Source organism: Acanthopagrus latus, chromosome 1 (genome assembly GCF_904848185.1).
Source record: "Acanthopagrus latus isolate v.2019 chromosome 1, fAcaLat1.1, whole genome shotgun sequence".
In the NCBI taxonomy this organism is placed as follows: Eukaryota; Metazoa; Chordata; class Actinopteri; order Spariformes; family Sparidae; genus Acanthopagrus; species Acanthopagrus latus.
The window spans coordinates 1,218,244-1,236,925 of NC_051039.1; the positions used below are offsets into that span (position 1 = coordinate 1,218,244).

General features: G+C 47.0%; 1 protein-coding gene across 3 annotated transcripts in view; it reads left to right on the forward strand.

Moving 5' to 3' along the window:
• The window catches only part of strn (striatin, calmodulin binding protein), a 33,661-nt gene extending 15,600 nt beyond the window's left edge, over positions 1–18,061 (forward strand). The window contains exons 3-19 of one of the 3 annotated variants that reach the window (XM_037105794.1): positions 3,208–3,311; positions 5,179–5,252; positions 5,661–5,745; positions 7,352–7,522; positions 7,815–7,950; positions 8,104–8,269; positions 11,066–11,179; positions 13,472–13,615; positions 13,744–13,880; positions 13,997–14,172; positions 14,273–14,320; positions 14,414–14,535; positions 14,626–14,793; positions 14,898–15,038; positions 15,755–15,856; positions 16,495–16,581; positions 17,112–18,059. In XM_037105794.1, coding sequence (XP_036961689.1) covers positions 3,208–3,311; positions 5,179–5,252; positions 5,661–5,745; positions 7,352–7,522; positions 7,815–7,950; positions 8,104–8,269; positions 11,066–11,179; positions 13,472–13,615; positions 13,744–13,880; positions 13,997–14,172; positions 14,273–14,320; positions 14,414–14,535; positions 14,626–14,793; positions 14,898–15,038; positions 15,755–15,856; positions 16,495–16,581; positions 17,112–17,281 — 2,145 coding nt within the window. In that variant the 3' untranslated portion in view covers positions 17,282–18,059. Of the gene's footprint in view, positions 1–3,207; positions 3,312–5,178; positions 5,253–5,660; positions 5,746–7,351; positions 7,523–7,814; positions 7,951–8,103; positions 8,270–11,065; positions 11,180–13,471; positions 13,616–13,743; positions 13,881–13,996; positions 14,173–14,272; positions 14,321–14,413; positions 14,536–14,625; positions 14,794–14,897; positions 15,039–15,754; positions 15,857–16,494; positions 16,582–17,111 lie in introns of all 3 variants that reach the window. The other 2 variants (XM_037105808.1, XM_037105801.1) reach the window with 2 other exon arrangements.
• Positions 18,062–18,682: the final 621 nt, after the last annotated feature.

Here is an 18,682-nt window from a genome sequence, read left to right on the forward strand (position 1 = left end):
TGTGACCCGTCAGATTGTGTTGTGGTGAAGACGGATGCTGTGTCAGAGCCAAAGTTCTGCATTCATCATTTGTTTTATCGGCAATCACACACAACAAACGAGCTGGATACAGATCATCAAAATGCTGAATATCGGTCCTGATCCAGTCCGTCAGTAGTTGCCTCAGCCGAGAAGGTTCTGTTGTCACTTGTGTTCCTCTGTTTATTCAGAGCATGGATGGAGGATGAGTTTCGACCTGGAACAGACCCCGTTAATGTTTCCAGATAAAGAGACAGATTGAAGAGTTTCTGTCTTTAACACTGAGATTGAGCATTTTCCAACATTTCCAATAATCTCTCACGGAATAACGGATCTTATTCTTATTCAGGTGCCTGGTATTGGTCCATAATGTATACACAGCACCTGTGGTCTCCTCTCCATCGTCAGTCATCAGACGACGTGTTTCCACAACAACTTGTTTTTCTTGTTAATGAAAAATGGAAATCAGACTGAAGTGCGAAACGACAAAGGAAGAACATTTTCAGATCTGTCAGGTGGGCAGTGCAGTAGTGGGACGTGTTCCTGGAATGAGTCTGAAGAGCAACACAAACTGCTGTGTTGTATTAACACGTGTTGAATGTGGCTGGACATGGTCGCATCTTGTCCTTAAAGGGCAGCACCACCATTTCCACCAGTGTGTTTGCATTTCTTTGGCAGTATGACTGTATATGTGGGGGAAAAAAGCAGTAAAAAGCTTTGTGTGTGGCTCCAGAGGAAGCTGCATGTTATCTGACTAACTGACCCCGGTGACGTCACTCAGTGGCTGTGTTGCATTGTGGGTAATGTAGGCACCAGGTTTTGAGAAGCAGTCCACTGGCACTGCATCTGCCTTATTTTAGGATTCTCTTTACTTTTTTAATGCTAAAAAAATGCTGTTTGAGTTCATTCACTGACGTTGCACATTTAAACATCTCCACATGTGACCATTGCGTACGTACACTCTGGCTCTGATGCATTGTGGGTAATGTATTGTGCAGTCCTGCTTTAGATTGAAGAGTCATGTGAGAAGATGGAACAACTGACCTGTTTTTTAAAGTGACACAAACACACAAATATCAGTGTGAGGAGGAAGAGGGAGGGTGAACCCAAAGGGAGCAGATGGGTGTGATGTCAGAGCTGATGTCATAGCTCCAGCTGGTTAACAGCTGCATACAGAACCTCTTGAACACACAATTAACTCAATGTCAAGGACAAGCGCTGTTATAGTTGCAATTATTATTTAGTGTTAAATCCTTTAACCAGGCAAGACGACAGCCCACCTCTCCTACAACCTCAGATACTTGTTTTAAAGTTTAGATACAGCTTCTTTACTCCTGTAAAAGTACTGATACAGCTTCTTTACTCCTGTAAAAGTTCATATACAGCTTCTTTACTCCTGTAAAAGTACTGATACAGCTTCTTTACTCCTGTAAAAGTTCATATACAGTTTCTTTACTCCTTTAAAAGTTCATATACAGCTTCTTTACTCCTGTAAAAGTACTGATACAGCTTCTTTACTCCTGTAAAAGTTCATATACAGCTTCTTTACTCCTGTAAAAGTAGAAGTACTGATCCAGCTTGTTTCCTCCAGTAAAGTGATAGAGTTCAGGCTCTGACATGGACTCAGAGTATCAGAGTAAAAAGTCTCCCTCTGAAGGACATTTGTGGTCCAAGCTAACTGAAGCTCACGTCATAGTAATAGAATTCAAAGACTATTAGTTAAAGGTAGAATCAGTAGGATTTGTCCCAGCTGTTCCTGAACGCACCACAAAGACAGTTGATTGTTGAGTCTCATTCCCAGAACGTCAAATAGACACATGTTGGGTTGGTAAAGCATCCCAAGCAGCAACAAAGAGAGAAAATCAGAAACTCTCTGCAGATACGAGACACTAACACGCCTTTTCTCCACATTCCAGTCTCGCTCTCTGTCTGCTTATGGCTTCTTACGTCTTTTACGTCTTTGTCTCGTCTCGCTGCGTCTGATTGGTCCACATCAGTCTGCTGATGTTGGGAAATAACAAGAATCCAGAATTCACCTCAGATACATCAAACTGAAGTAACGAGGCTGTTCTGAAGCTGAGAGGAGAAAGTTCAGATGTTTGTGTTCAGATGTAGAGAGGATCACAGATGTCACAGAGATACTCAGGTGACATCTAAATGCATCACACTGTCTGGTCATATGTTCAAAGTAAAGCGAGTATTTCATGGACGGCTCGGAGTTTCTGACCTCTGCTGGGTTCAGCTGACCTCGGCTCAGAGTTGGTCACATGTCGTCTGTTCCCGCGCCGCCTTGCGTCCGACCCGCTGCAGCTCTGAGTGCAGACGTTAAGACGGATCAGACGCAGATGTGTTAGATGGTCACAAGTTAGCGTTCCGTTCCTGTCACATTTCCCAGGAGGCTTTGTGAACCTCTTGAATACTGGTGGTCGAACGTAGGTTTTTCATGAAATGTGAAGATTTGCTGCTTTTTCACTGAAAGATTTAAATATGTTAGTTGAGAATCAGTGGATGAATGGAGGAAATAATCAACATAATATGCTAATGTCGCAGTACGTTCCTGTTCAGTTGCACTGGAGACTGTTGTTTGCTTTGCAATGGAGTTATTTTAGCCCTCACTCTCATCACAACACTTCCCCTCAGAGACATCACAAACGGTTTTCTAAAATCCACTAAAAGCAGCGCGCTGGCTGCTTCCCCGTTCAACCCTCGGCGGGGCAGCGGAGGAGCTGAGCACCACATAAGAGATTTAAACGAAAACAGAATTAGACTGAATGAAGGTTTAATGATCTCTGTGGGGGAATTAGATCGTCGGAGAAAATGAGTGCTCAGAGGATCGACGAGGTGAATAATTACAGCAACACAGATGAGAGCGGCTGAGAGGAAGAACGATCCTGTCAGATGGATCCAGACTCTGTTTCACTGTTTTGTTCATTCACCGAGTCTGTTTGAGTTTCTCATCGTATTTTAATGGAGATTAGATGTCTCATCGACCCCCTGAGGGTCTGCTTCATCTCGTCCACTGTCAGCACTCGCTTCTTCCATGTGTTGCTGTTTTTCAGCCTCGTGTGATCGACTGAACTTCGGTGTTTAATAGAAAACACAGCGGGGGTCGAATCATAACGACCGCATTCGTTAACAATTTGATAGGATAGAAGTGAAATGTGTTGTATTTCCTCTGTTGTCTTCCAGGCTCAGATCGCCTTCCTGCAGGGGGAGAGGCGAGGCCAGGAGAACCTGAAGAAAGACCTGGTGAGGCGGATCAAGATGCTGGAGTACGCCCTCAAACAGGAGAGGTGAGTTAAAGGAGCAGTCCGTCAGAGAAGGATACACTTTTGGTTTAAAACATTCAAAAACTGAAACATCATGATCAGAGGGTCAAGAAACATCAGTATTGACGTTCTGTCAGAGTTGTCTCAGTTCTGTGTTGCAGAGATGTCTGTTGGAGTTAGCATGCTAACAGCTAGCCTCCTCACAACCCTCTGTCTCTAAGGTGATAGTCTGACAGTCTGTAGTTTCAGCTGGAGATGTAAAAGCAGCCAGTTCACTTCTGAGTCTAATAAGTCAACAACATAAACTCATAAATGTGAAGAAAGGAAATATTTTGACTCCTATTTTCATTATAAACAGAAAAATCCAACCGTCCACTGTTTGAACTCAAGTTTCTGTCTCTGACTGACCTCAGACCAGTTTGATCTGCTCATTAACTCATCGTCAGACTCACTTCACTCAGACTGGAGTCAAACTGAGTCACCATAACAGTTCTGGTTTGTCTCCACAGTCTCCTCTGGTTCGGTCCAAATCAATCCTCAGTTCACAGTAACATGTGAAGATGTTCTGTCTCTCCATGCTGATGATGTCCGACTCTCTCTCTCTGTCCTCTCCTGATGTGTCTTCTCATCCTCGTAGTCACAGTCCTGGTCAGAGCTGCTGTAAATCACCTCTGTAGTGTAAATCACCTCTGTAGTGTAAATCACCTCTGTAGTTCAGTCCCAGTCTACAGTCCAGATGTCTTCACTGGCAGCTGATGAGCCGGTTGATCTGTGGTGACTCCTCCCATGATCCGATATCGCCGCCACAAAGCTAATTAGCTAACAGCAGCTTGTTGCAGCCAAAGATAGCTAGCAAAGAGCAGCTGTTGCTCTGGTGATCTGCTGCCCCCTGTAGGTTTGGAACCGCTTTCCAATTCTCTCTGTGGAAATCTCATATTCAAAGTCAAACCAACATGTTCGTCCGTCTCTCAAGACTTCCTGACATCCTGTCTGCGGCTCTCCGCTCTAAGCTGATTGGTTCCCACTGAAGACATAAATCTTCACAACACATCAGACATTTACATTTTATATTCTAACTTTAGACAAAGTTCCTCAAACTGCTGCTCACTGTAGTTTTTATCACATGAACAGGAGGATATGGTGCATTTGTGCAGGACTACTTTCAGCGGCGGATGAATCCACATTTGGTGCTCTGGTGCGTGTTTGTGGCAGCAGGTTGGTGTGTGTGTGTGTGTGTGTGTGTGTGTGTGTGTGTGTGTGTGTGTGTGTTCACTGATCTGAGGTCTGAACAGAGTCAAAGTGATGCTGATTGAAACTCGATCAGCCTGTCGGTGTGAAACTGATCCGTGCAGCTCACCGAGCAGCTGATCCTCTTATGGAGTTATTAGTAATAAATCACATAATCTGGCGGCGAGTTTCTCAGTTTGCTCGTCTGAGAGAGTTTTTGATCGGCAGGTCTGGATGCTTTTCACTGAAGCGGTCAGAAGAGGGGGGTTGTGGGAAAACTACAGCCGTTAAAATACTAAAATGCATCAATGTAACAGTCAGAGGACATTACATCACCAAAACAAGCTTTATTAAGGACATGACAGCAGCTCGATAAAGGATCAGACTGGTGTGTTTAATGCAGATAATTAATTAATTAGGAATCTTGAATCACTGCTGATCACTTTCTGAGTAATTTCATCTGTGTAAAGATTTATTTTCTTTCTCTCAGACGTTGGTTTGCTTCGTTTAAACCTTTAAACCTCATCCTGTGTGTCCCAGTCATGTTTTCCATCGTGTGACCTTCGACTGGAGCTCTTTCAACGATAAAACAAAGATTCAGACTTGATTTCTCGTGCAGATTTTCTTTACATTGTGTTTGTTGTGTGTGTTTGTTCGCCGTCAGGGCGAAGTACCACAAGCTGAAGTACGGGACAGAACTGAACCAGGGAGAGATTAAACCTCCGAACTACGACTCAGGTGAGACTGACGTGTCAATTCCTGTTTCTCAGCAGCTGTTACGCTCCATCAGCAGGAGCTTCTCTTCTTCATGCGACAGCAATGAACGTGAGGACGAGCCGGATGAGCAGGTTTGGTTCGGTTCTCTTCTCTCCTCACACCCCTCTGAGTGTGTGCTGAGGTGGTCCAGCCTCTGATCAGAACTGTCCAACTCTCTGTCGCCCCCCTGTGGTCGTTTTCCGGACCTGCAGGGGGGATTTCACATCCCATCTGGGGAGGAACGTCAGAATCCCCCTGAGGAGGATCAGCAGGATGTAACTGGGGAGGAGGATGTCTCTCACTGTGGGATTTAATGAATGAATGGATGAATAGAAACATGTTGACAATTCACTCTCTCCTCCTCCCCTCTCCTCCCTCTCTCTCTCTCAGATGAGGGGAATGACAGTGAGGCTCCCAGTCCTCCAAACAGCAGCCATCAGCTCAGCTGGAAACAAGGACGCCAGCTGCTCAGACAGTGAGTTTACACACACACACACACACACACACACACACACACACACTGCAGAAAGCAGCAGAGTCAGATCTTGTTAATGAGATTAACACTTAATGGGACTCCAGTTATTTTGGCTCCAAAAAGTGGAAAAAACTACAACAACCAGAATGCACTGCGCCCGATGACATCACATTAAAGCATGCTGGACTCTCTTCTTCTTCTTCACACTTAAAATCCAAATGTCTGCTGAACCCTGCGAGCGTCGTTGGACATCTTCTTCTTCTTCTTCTTCTTCTTCGTTGTGTCCGTTTCGCTAACGTGACCCTCGTACAAGTAGTGTGTGTGTGTGTGTGTGTATGTGCGTGTGTGTGTGTTGTGACAGTGAATGGAGGCTTGTGTGGAGGCGTCGATGCCTCCTGCGACTGGAGAGGCTGGTACAGCGAGAGAGAGAGAAAAGGGGAGGAGCCTCTCTCCCTCCCTCTGTGAACAAACACACTGGATGTTGTTCAGATTGAGCTCGCGGCTGGTTGAGTATTGAACCTCTGGTTAAACCTCTGGCTGCTCTCAGATCAGCAGCTGTTCTCTGCTGTCCCGGCTGAAGGTACAGTACACCGAGCTTCTTCTGATTGGCTTATTGGATATTGTGAGTTAAAGGATATTCTGCAAACTTAAAAACTTTAATGTCGTTGCCAAAGGACAGCAGAACACGCATCAGAGACGTCTGTTGGATTCAGTGGAGCATCGACTCCTCGGATGTGTCTCTTCTTACAGCAGTGTTCATTTCTAACAGATCTGAGACTAAAAGAATCAGTCTGAATACAAATGTTTATATATCTGTTCTCAGTTTTCTGTGAGTCCCGTCAAACACTGAGCGAACTGTTCAGACTCACAGTGGATCTGAACACCCCCCTGAACTTGGTGGCATTGCCCTTTAAGGATGCTGCTCCATTGATATAATTGTGGTGTTGTGCAGCTCAGCGGGTACAGCAAGGCACCGACAGCGAGGCGTTCAGGGCCGGCTGCTGTCGCTCAATAGACTGTATGTGTGACTGTTTACTGTCATGTAGACGAGTAAATGTACTCAATTACTGTACTTAACTTAATCTTTTCATGCCGCTTTTTACTTCTGCTCCTCTTCATTTATGTGACACCTTTAGTTACTAGTTACTTTACAGATATGCACACAAAACATACAAAGGTTCTGCAAAGTTATTCAGGGATCCAACCATTCACTACAGAAGAGAGAAATTCATCAGTTTCTCAGATCTGTCTGGAGTGAACCCTCTTCACGGACAAGTCAATAAAGGATCTCTGAAAAAGAAAGTAAACCAACATCAGATGCTGCACTCAGTTTCCAGTCGGCTGATCGTCTTCATCACACAGGAGAAGAGTCTGTAGGTGAAGCTGCAGGCTAATGCTAAGCTAGCCGCAGGCAAAGGCTAAGCTAGCTGTGTCATCCATGAGATGTTTTTCTTTTCTTTTGACAAGTGCATGTAGGAGCGGTGGAGAGAATAAAGTGCAGGAAGGATCTCCAGTTCTGCTTCGGATGTAAAGATCTAAATGATTTGTGGTTTCCTCTCCAGCCTCGTCTGACCTGCAGCCGGTCGTCTCTTGTCTCCACCCTCAGGTACCTGCAGGAGGTCGGATACACAGACACCATCCTGGATGTGAAGTCTCAGAGAGTCAGAGCGCTGCTCGGCCTGACCGGAGACTCAGGAGACAAACCGTCAGAGAAGAAAGCCGAACCGATGGTGAACGGCACCGAACCGTCGTCACTGAAGGACAGCGGCATGGTCAGGTACGACCTGAGACCCACCTGAGTTTGTCCTGTGTTTTTCCAGTTGCTTTCTCTTGGCAGTAAGCAGCTGGTTAAGGTTATTTGGACCTGAACTTAAATGTTGAAACACCAAAGTTGTACGATAACACAAACAGACTAACTGATCGAAGCAGCGACCAGCAACCCTGTGTCCTGCAAGCTAAAATGAGTGTTTTTGTCTATGGAGTCTGGTGGCTTTGATGACACCAAAATATGTGAAAACAGGGCTCACCTCTTCTCTTCTCTTCTCTTCTCTTCTCTTCTCTGTTTCCAGTAAACCCGACATGTCCGACTCGGCCACCGTGTTGGAGGCCTTCAAGTTCATCGAGAGCGCTGCAGCAGAGTTCAGTGACGAGGATGAAGAGGAGGACAGCGAAGGACGGGACAAGACCATCCTGGACCTGGCTGCAGTAAGACTCCAACACTCAACACATCCTCATCCTGCAATCGCTCGACACTCGGCGATCGTTGTTGCTTTTGGTATATGTGAGCACGTGTGATTTATATAAAGTCGGGAGCTGCAGTGTTTTTATGGCTCTTCCTGTCTTTGTGCCCTTTGACAGATGGTGAGGAAGAAGCAGTCGTCCACGCCGTCCTCCACGACCTCCGACCTCAGCGACGACCCCGACACAGAGGAGGCTCTGAAGGGTTTTGATTTCTTGGCGAGTCCGGACGAGCTGGATGGCTCGCCGCCTGAGTCCAGGAGTGGAGAGGACAGCGGAGAGTGGGGTGAGACTTTAGGATGAGGGGCTGATCAAACGTCTGCCAGTTTCAGTCAGTCAGAGGGAATTAAATCCAGAACTTGTGAAGAACTTGATCATTTGACTTTTCTTTTATGTTCGATACTCAGAAATGTTTTTCCTTCTCTGGTGATCAGGTGAGACTGCTGTATGTAGACTGAAGGCCTCAACGTACTGCAGGAGGATCGAGATAATCGTGATCGAAGGCTCGGCTTGCTCTTTGTTTCCCCTCGAAAACAAATTAGATCAGATGTGTTTAAAGACGACCGGCTGACGAGCTAACCACCAGCTACTCATCCTTTATCTGTGCAGGAGAATCCAAAATCCTGTTACTTTGGCTCGATGCAAGATGCAAGAGTGACTTATCAGAGTTACTGTTATTAAAATACATGCAGTGAAGGAACAAATAAAGTAGCTCAAAGTGTTTTTAAAGGTGCAGAATGTGAGAAATGTGTCTTCAGAGTCACCGCTAACTTCTGCTCACTGAAGCTGCGGTCTGATTGTTAGTTAGCTGTGCAGCTTCCCGTTCAGAACCAGGACCTCAGAGATGTTACATGTGACCCGAGTGGATATCTCAGCAACACAGTACAAAGACGTAAATGATGTAAAAACTGATGTTTCTTCTAATATCTGAAAGTTGTAAACTTAAACTCTTACATGTTGCACCTTTTAAACCATCGCTGGAATAATCGACCTCGTCCAGAAATAAAATTATTTCCTGTTTCATGATTTAATATTTGTGTTCTGTGTGAGAGTACTTGTCACAGGAACAATAATTCAAACGTCTTATTTTAAAGAGATTAAAGATGAATGTGGTTCTGATCGTCACAGCACACGGACACATTTCCTCTCCGTACGTATATAAACACTCTTGCTGCACAGTAAAGTTCTGGGCTGACCCGGCTGACCCGGCTGCCCCCGCACGTTACACAAACCTCTCTTTCCTTCTGTTACTTAGCAACGCATTCAGTGTCATTCGGCTGATGACAAAAAGCTTCCCCACGCAGTCTGTGACTCAACACTTCACAGTCCAGATAGTTGTAAAGGAGTGCTGACTCAGCGCCGCGCTGAGGCCTGAGAGCAAGAACAAAATAATCTGTTTTTCTCTTTTTAGATTTCTCTTTTGTTTCAAAGCTGCATCTTTTTATCTGGATCTGTGAAACAATCAGTCGGTGGAGAAAATAAACCGAGGACAGTTAAACTCGTCTGTTATGAAGCAGATTTGTCTCTTCTGAAGTCTTTTCAGAACCGATCCGATCCTCTGTGGGTCTCAGTTTGCAGCCAGTCCTGCAGACTCTCCTCAGAGTCTCTGCACGAGTCTCATCTTGTGGATCTGCTAGTGTTCACTTTGGTTTATTCACATCATCGCTTCAGCTGTCAGGAGCAGAATCTGGTTCCCTGATTTTAACATTCATGACACTTCAAGATAGGCGGGAACTTTTACTGCAGCTCAGTCCACGTCGGGTCAGCAGCTGCCCACCTGTGTCAGGTGGAACAGCAGCAGGTGGAACAGCAGCGCCCCCTGCAGGCCGTCAGTGGCACAGCAGCTGTTTTCTTTAGAATATTTGAGATTCACATTTAACCCTTTAACCCTCTGCAGGAGGCGACGTCTTTGTTCTTATATCATCAGGTGTGCACAGCTGCTGTTCCTCTCTTTACCTGTAGGGGGCCCCTGTTGGCCTGAAGCTGCAGGTGTGACTGTGTGTTACCACATCACGTCTCTTTGTAGGAAAGACATGTTGCTGCAGAGACTTCCTCCATCACTGTAGTGACGAGCTGTTCTGTGGCGTCGTCACATCAACATTTCACTCCCACGCCGGCAGAGAAACATCAGAGTGTGTTTGAATCTTCGTCTGGATTGCAGCCGCTTGGCTTCGATGTGTTTCCGCCTGCTCTGTGTTCATTTGTGTTTCCATATTCACCAGTTAAGTCACATGAACGTCATGTGACTTTGTTTTATGTGTTTCCTGTTTGTGTGTCCGGCTTCAGTGGTGTTGATGTTCCTCCTGTTTCTCTGTCGTCGTCCATGTTTCAGAAATGATTGATGAGCAGCTCAGTTGTTCATTAACATCAGCTCATTACGTGGCGTTCATTAACAGGAGCGCTGGTGTGATGTTATCAGTCCCACGGCACTTTATTTTGAAGGGCTGTGAGTTTGATGAGGGATTGTTTAATGTATGAGATCTTATTTTGTAGATCTGTTCTCAGGTTAAGCTGCAGGAGGATTGACAGTAAGGGGAAAAAAAGGTGATCGTTAAAGTGTTTCATGGAGGCCGCACCTAGTTAGCCTAGCTTAGCATGAATACAGGAAGCAGGAGGGAAACACAGCTGCTTCACTCCTCTTCCTGTCTGTGTGCTAAAGTTCAGACATATAGTGAATAAGCACGTTTAAGTTTTCATTAGTACTTAAATACACGCTTCATATTTCATGTGTTGTGACGCCTCGTGACTCATCTGTAAAGTCAAAGGAACAGTTCACCAGAGAGTGAAAGTTCTCCAGTCATCATCTCCTCCCTCCATGCTGGTGAAAGTCCAAGTTAAATACTGATTTATGGGTGAACTGTTCCTTTAAGTGGAGTCTCTGCAGCACCGACTGAAGGACCCGGTCGTTAGAGTAAACGTCCTCCTTCTCCTCCCGTCTGCCTCAGTAGGTTTGTCACAGTAAAGTTGGTGGATATGTGCTGTAGTGCATCCAGACACTTAACCCAGGTTTCTACCCCACCTTCCTCCTCCTCCTCCTCCTCCTCCTCCTCCTCCTCCTCCTCCTCCTCCTGCTGGCCTGTAGAGAAGGAAGAGCAGTCTCCTCTGGGTGAGCTGGCCTGGGACGTGGACCAGGGACTGATAGCGCAGCTCAAGGAGCAGTACAGGAAGGAACGCAAGGGCAAGAAGGGGGTAAAGAGTAAGTGGTGCTCCGGGCCTGCAGCTCATCCTCCCTCCTCTTTTGATTTTCATTCCTCCGACTCTCTCTTTGTTTTTGTGTTTCCTCTCCTCTCAGTCTGGTCAGGCTTCACTGGGTTACTAACATCAGCAAGTTCATCATGAACCCAGAGACCGTCACACAAATACCACTTGAAAAGTGTCTGATAACACCTCAGTTTGTTTGCCTACGTATGAAACTAAAGGCCATGTCCACACGTACCAAAATAGTCTTTTTTTCCCCCCGTTGGCATCCATTGTAAACCAATCAACATGCAGTAGTTCCAGGCCATGAAATTCACCAAAAACAGAGAAGTAGTGACACAGCATGCGCATAAATCAAACAGACAGAAACTGAACACAACAACAAGAAGATCAAATTGGCAAGTCGGTTGTCCATAATCCATTTTGCTCAGCGTCGTGGCAGAGCGGCAGAATATTTTGCCCTAGTAACCCTGATAGGCTCAATGTCTTCTGCAGCATGAACACAAGCATGTAGTCCATCACTGTTGTTGTTGTTATGAGAGGTCACGGGGCTCAGAGGTCGAGGGGCGGGGCCATGGCGTCATCGATGCCTGGATTCGCCACCCACATGAGAACAAGCAAGGGCAGCGTTTTAAAATGTTGGTTTCAAAAGAGTCTGTTTACAGGATCCATGTGGACGATCGGCCGAAACGATGCAAAACACCTGCGTTTACACACACAAGTGTTTCCATGTGGACGGCAGCGACAACATGTCGTCACGTAACGACTCATTTAGTCCGATCTGTGATGGCTGAAGCTACGAGTAGTTCAGGGATTTTGGGTGAATCAGTTTCCAGAGTCTCTCTGCACAGCAAACAGTCTCTACAGCAGTTGTTATGTAATCGCTCTGCACGCGTTTACTTTGGATTCCCTGGAAGGTTTTTAAGGGATTTTAATTAATGAGTACAAACGACTGATGTGGTCAGTTGTTGTGTAACATAACCAGCGAGTTATTGAATGGAGCTGGTTCCCACACGGTGATGATATAAACACATGATGTGCAGCTGATGCCTTCACTGTCCCTGTTTACAAGCTATGCATCAGTGTAAACACTGCAGGGCTGATATCATTAATACCACCGACCTGTCCACCTCCAGTCTGTATCTGTCTGTTGTCTTCATTAGCTAACGAGACAAACGTTAAAGCAGACACCTTCTGCTGCAGGTTCACGTGACTGGAGCCGCCCTCGTTAACGACGCCCTCGTTAACGACGCCCTCGTTGATTTTGCAGGTGTTTCTCCAAGACGCCAAACTACAGGAAGTCTGTTTTCATTCGCTGCATTTTGGTGCCAGTTTGACAAAGCTGAGCAGAGATGATGTAGATTCAGTGATTCTTCATCACACTGACTGCAGCTCGTGACATCAGCGTGTCAGGAAGCAGAGCAGCTCTTCAGTGTAGCTCACTAACGTCTTTACAGTCCGACCGGTCAGATTGTCGTGAACCTGTTGCGAGCGTCCACGTCTGAGAAGATATATCGATTTCTGTGCAGTTTAGTTTGGTGCGGTGTGAAATAAACCACCTCAGCGGTCGTTGACACGTTGTCCTGCTGCAGCAGAAGAAGTGAGTCGTGTTTCAGTTTCCTTCCTGTTGATCTCAGAGTCTCTTCCTGTCCTGAGGTTCAGTGTTGAAGCTGGTCGATGTGAGCTGATGTCGCTCTGCGGCTGCGTTTGTTTCATCTCTTCAGTTTCATCTTCATCATCTGTTCTCTCTCATCATCCACGTTATCTTTTCTTTATGTTTTAACGTCTGTAATCTCTTCACTAAAGCAATGCACTGACAGTAAACCGTCTGATCCTCCGCTCTCGTTTCATTCCATGTATCAGCTAAAGCCAACAGTAACCGACTGCAGGTTAATGGTGACGTTGCAGTCGTGCAGTTTTCTGATAGCGATGAATCTCGATAATATCCAGACTTGTTTCCATCCCGTTTGTTTCTTCACGTCTTCGTGTTGATGACTCGTGCAGCTCAAACAGCAGCTGCCACATTTTATCTGTTCTCTTCCATCTTGTTTCTGGTTGTTGTCACTTTGTGTCTCTGGTTTTATTTCCCTTCATGGTTTCTGTTCCATCTCCTGCAGAGCCGCCGCTGCTTCTTCTTCTTCAAACTCATTACATTCCCTTTTTTTCTCACTTCAGCTGTCTTCACTTTGCTAATGTCTGTTTTTTCATCTCCTTCTCCCAGAACTCTTTTCACATATAATCCCCCTCTGAGCTTCTTCTGACTCCATGTTTCTGCCTCCTCCTCCTCCAGGGCCGAACCGGTCTAAGCTCCAGGACATGCTGGCTAACCTGCGGGATGCTGAGGAGCTTCCCTCCATGCAGCCGCCCGTGACGCCCCCCTCCCGCCCTGCTGTACCCAGACTCAGTGAGCCTGAAGTGGGGCGGCCTGAAGACGGTAAGCTGCCCTCCGTCTCAGTTCATCAGTCTGTTCATCAACTTGTGTTTTCTGCACAAACAGAGCAAGATGTTCCTCATTTAAACACTTCAAACGCTGCATGAAGACACTTTCTTTTGTCTCCGTAGAGGCGATGACTTTCCTGCCGTCGTCTGGGAAGTCGTTCATCCTGGGCAGAGTGGACGAGGCAGTTTCTAACGAGCTCGGACTGGGAGAACTGGCCGGACTGACCGTGGCCAACGAGGCCGACAGCCTGGCGTACGACGTGAGTGAAACAGCCCGACAGTCTGACGGGTTACAGACGCACAGAACTCCAAACATCACATGAAAAGCTAAAAGAAGTGCCATCAGCATGTTAACTGAGAGCCCTCCCTCACTCAGATCACCAATAACAAAGACGCTCTGAGGAAGACCTGGAACCCCAAGTTCACCCTGCGGAGCCACTTTGACTCGGTCCGGAGTCTGGCCTTCCACCCGGTGGAGCCCGTCCTGGTCACGGCCTCCGAGGATCACACCCTCAAACTGTGGAACCTCCAGAAGACGGCGCCCGCCAAGAAGTGAGAGCTTAAAACTTCCCCGAGCTGCAGGCCGCTGTTAGAGACGGGCCTTTAGTTTTAGTTCTCTAACATGTCGTATTTTTCCTCTTCGATGTTCCAGATGTGCAGCTTTAGACGTGGAGCCCATCTACACCTTCAGAGCTCACAGGTGAGATGCTGTGAATTAAAAGTATAAAGACAGAAGTCTCACAGGTTCCGGGCCGTAGTGATACTGAGGTGGACTTGTCTTTTGGTTGTGTAGCGGAGCGGTTCTGTGCGTCACCATGAGCTCCAGCGGGGAGCAGTGCTTCAGCGGCGGGGTGGACGGAACCATCCAGAGCTGGAACACCCCCAACCCCAACGTGGACCCCTACGACTCATATGGTACGCTCCGGAGCTGACATAGTTTGATGGAGGTTTTGCAGGAGGTGTGTTTTTTGTTGTTCTCTGTGTTTCACCTCTCTTCTCTCTCAGAGCCGGTGGTCCTGCGGGGGGCACTGTGCGGCCACACGGACTCGGTGTGGGGTCTGGTCTACGGCCCCGCCCACCACCGCCTCCTCTCCTGCTCGGCTGACGGAACGGTCCGGCTGTGGAACGCCGCCGACACCTCGCCGTCTCTCGCTGTTTTCAACGAGAGAGGAGGTGAGTAAAGCCACGCTGGCTGACCGGCTCTGTGTGGGTTCTGGTTCCCTGGTTCACCTGTCGACAGCTTCTCACCTGATGGGTCTCTGCTGTCTGTGTGTCAGAGCTCGGCGTTCCCACCTCAGTGGACCTGGTGAGCAGCGAGCCGGCTCACATGGTGACGTCTTTCACCACCGGCCACATCGGACTCTTCAACATGGAGACGCAGCAGCTCGTCCTGAAGCTGGAGTCCGCCGGGCCGCCAGGTAAATCAACCGACCAATCACAGATCCACACAGAGGTGACATCACCACGAGTCACGGTAAAGATCTGTCGGATGAGTGGAGCTCCGTCTGAGGCTGAGACGACAAACCATCAGATCACACCGACAATATTCTCATTCCATCGTTGTTTTTGTCTTCAGATTGTTAGAAAATACATGAAGACGTTTGTTTCATTTAATACTGTCCAGACAAAACAAAAGGTCTCCATTTTCTCTCTAACACGACTGTAGAACCTCCTTAGAAGTCTGTGAAAATATTGAATTGATGCATTTTAATTGTTTTTTGTGGAAAATTCTTGATTTTTTTTGGAGTTACATTTTTGTCTTCAGTTCGTAAGATGAGATAAAATAAGATGAATATAAATAGAATCAAATGAAAAGTCATCGTCTTGACGAGGTCTCCTCTGGGCCTCCGTATTCGAACACAACAACACCTCCGTCCGTCTCTTATCACTGTCTGACTTCCTGTCAGCTCTTTGGTTCCTACTGAAGACGAGAATCTCACTGATGTGTTTTTAATAGTTCTTGTTCATCAGTGAAGCTCTGCAGCACCGAGCCAGACGATCAATCGGGCCGTGTGACACATAAAACATAAAGATCCTAAAACTCTCCTCGTCTGCTGCTGCTCTCAGTCCTGACAGACGGAGATTGTTGGTTTTAAATGTTAATGTCGTCCTTCTCACGTCCGCCTCCACACAGACGCTCCCTGCAAGATCAACAAAGTGCTGAGTCATCCCACGCTGCCAATCACCATCACAGCTCAGGAGGACCGACACATCCAGTTCTTCGACAACAACACAGGTAACAGAACCAGCAGCACCGCATGTGTTACAGGAACCTTCCTCCACATTTGGGTTTGCTGGTCAGAAATGTTCCCAGTCAGCCCGGGAAGAGTGTTGTGTAATCTCCTCTGAGGCTCACCAGGAGAGGAAACACCGGCGGTGATACCTGAGAGACGGAACACCTGAGGAGCAGGTGGAGGTGGGAGGTCAGGGAGGTGCTGCTCAGTTATCTTATGTTATCAAGTCTTTTTGTGCTTGACCTGCACTGGAAGTCCAAAATTTCTTGGACTCTGAAACTTATTAATGGAAGCAAAATACTGAACGACGGTGGCGTCTCTCTAACAGGTCGAGATGTTGACACAGTTAAAGGAAATAAGAGTTATTCAGCGCCAGATTCATCTGAACCTGAGCCAATCAGCGCTGTGCTGGATGGTGTTTCACTCCATCAGTGATCTAATGGAAACAGAATAACGACCCATTTCAAACCAACGCTGCTGTAAAATATGAAGTGTTTAACAGAAGTACCTCTGATTTGTACTTGAGTGAATGAACCTCACAGCACAGCGGACTGGATCAAGTGTCTCTGTGGTTTATTGTGTTAGATACTTTGAGTGAGACGAGATCAGAAGTAATCTGTTGTTCTGCTCTGAATCGAAGGTAAGCTGATCCACTCGATGGTCGCTCACCTGGACTCCGTCACGAGTCTCGCTGTGGATCCAAACGGACTGTACCTCATGTCTGGAAGTGAGTGTTCATACAGATAAACATTTAATAAACTTCACACGTTGGTTCTTTTCCTGTTCAGCTGGAAAAATAAAAGAAATGCAGAAGGTTTTTTTCATTTTATTTTTAAATATTCAAACACTTAATGGCGTCACATTTATGAAAATGTTTCCGCCTCCAAACTAACGTACGTAGATGAGATCAGAGACTGTTTCAAACCACATCTGTGAAGAGACGACTGTGATGTCACACAGCTCGCTAACACAATGTATACAAACCTTTCTGATGATATAAAGTCAGGTGAAGAGTCGTAGTCCACAGAACAGTTCTGGAGCTTCACAGTGAAACAGCGTTCTGCTGAACAGCTGCAGCAGCTGAGACTTGATTTAAAACATCAGATGTCTCCATCAGCTCGTCAAAACTGACTCTAAAAGTTGTTCTTTAAACTCTTTTTAAGCTGAAGTCTCTGTAGCTGCTCAGCTAACGGTGTTAGCATGTGTGCGTGCGCGACCTTCCTCCCTTCTCATTGGCTGTCTGTCTCTTCCCGCCAGGTCACGACTGCTCGATCCGTCTGTGGAACATGGAGAGCAAGACATGCATCCAGGAGTTCACCGCTCACCGTAAGAAGTTCGAGGAGTCGATACACGACGTGGCGTTCCACCCAACCAAGTGCTACATCGGCAGCGCCGGGGCCGACGCGCTCGCTAAGGTCTTCGTATGACCTGAAACCTCCTGCAGCCGCCCGGCGGGCTCAGAGGACGGGCGGAATCCGTCTCCGTCTCCGAGTCCGGATGAGGAAGCAGAAAACTGAACTGATCCTTAAAGATTTGTCGAATATTCGTCCCACTCCCCCCCCCGACCCCTCGGACTTAGGCTGGCCCGGGTCCCGAAACAAACACACCTCCGGATGAGACGATGACTGAAACAGGAAGTGGTGAAAAATAAAAGCAGGATCTCTCGGTACATTTAACTAAAGCTAGTACCGTTTTTCTTTGTGTCGCAGGTAAAACCGGAGCGTCGCTCTCACCACACTCTGCCGTGTTGTTCATGACGATGTGCCTTTTTTCTTCAGAACATTAATTCAACTAACAACCCAGTTTTTAAACGCAGATTCAGTCGGATCAGAATGTGTCTCGAGTCGTGACAACAGAGACCCAAACTCCACATCTCTGTGATCTCTGAATCTGCACAGGACTTTTAATTTGAAATCCATTTGGAGTGGTTTTATTATTTCCTGTTGTTGAAAGAAGATGTGATCAGAGTTTCATCAGAGTCCAGGAAGGAGGTGAGAGGTCGAAGGTTATGACCATGAGCCGCACTGGAATCGGTGCCTTGCTCATGGACAGTTGTTGTCGGGTGGACAGAGACTGTCAGCAGGTCGGAGGACATCTGAAGAGTTTCATTTCAAAAGAGACGGAGGAGGAGCAGGAGGAGGAGGAGCAGGAGGAGCAGCAGGAGCAGGAGGAGGAGCAGGAGGAGGAGCAGGAGGAGCAGGAGGAGGAGGAGGAGGAGGAGGAGGAGGAGCAGGAGGAGGAGGAGCAGGAGGAGGAGCAGCAGGAGGAGGAGGAGCAGGAGGAGGAGGAGCAGGAGGAGGAGCAGCAGGAGGAGGAGGAGCAGGAGGAGCAGCAGGAGGAGGAGGAGCAGGAGGAGCAGCAGGAGGAGGAGGAGTGACTGTGTGGTGATGAGGGATCAGTCAGAGACCGTTCCGTTTTTTATTAAGATCTTTTTTGTCTCGTTCTAGAAGTGTCACTCTGACGTCTCTGGAGAGGTGAGAGTTGATGCTTCGTCTCAGCTGTCAAAATAAGTTTGATATTCAGTCGCGACATGAATTAACTCCTCTCTGCAGCTCTGACTCACGTTTCCACCTGCGAGACAAAATCATCTCAGCTGAGTCAAAGGATCACGTTGTCGTCGTTGCAGTTGTGTCGCAGCTGTTTTTGAGTGTGAATCATTTACACACCAAACATCACAAATATAGAGCGCAGGCTTTAAAATACACTGTGAGTGTATGCTGGGGAAACAGAGTGGCACTCCCTCCCTCACAAGCAACCTTTGATTCAGAGAATTAACTGAGAGTTTCATTTTTTTTTAAATTTCTGCCCATTGAGCCGCAGTGACGACT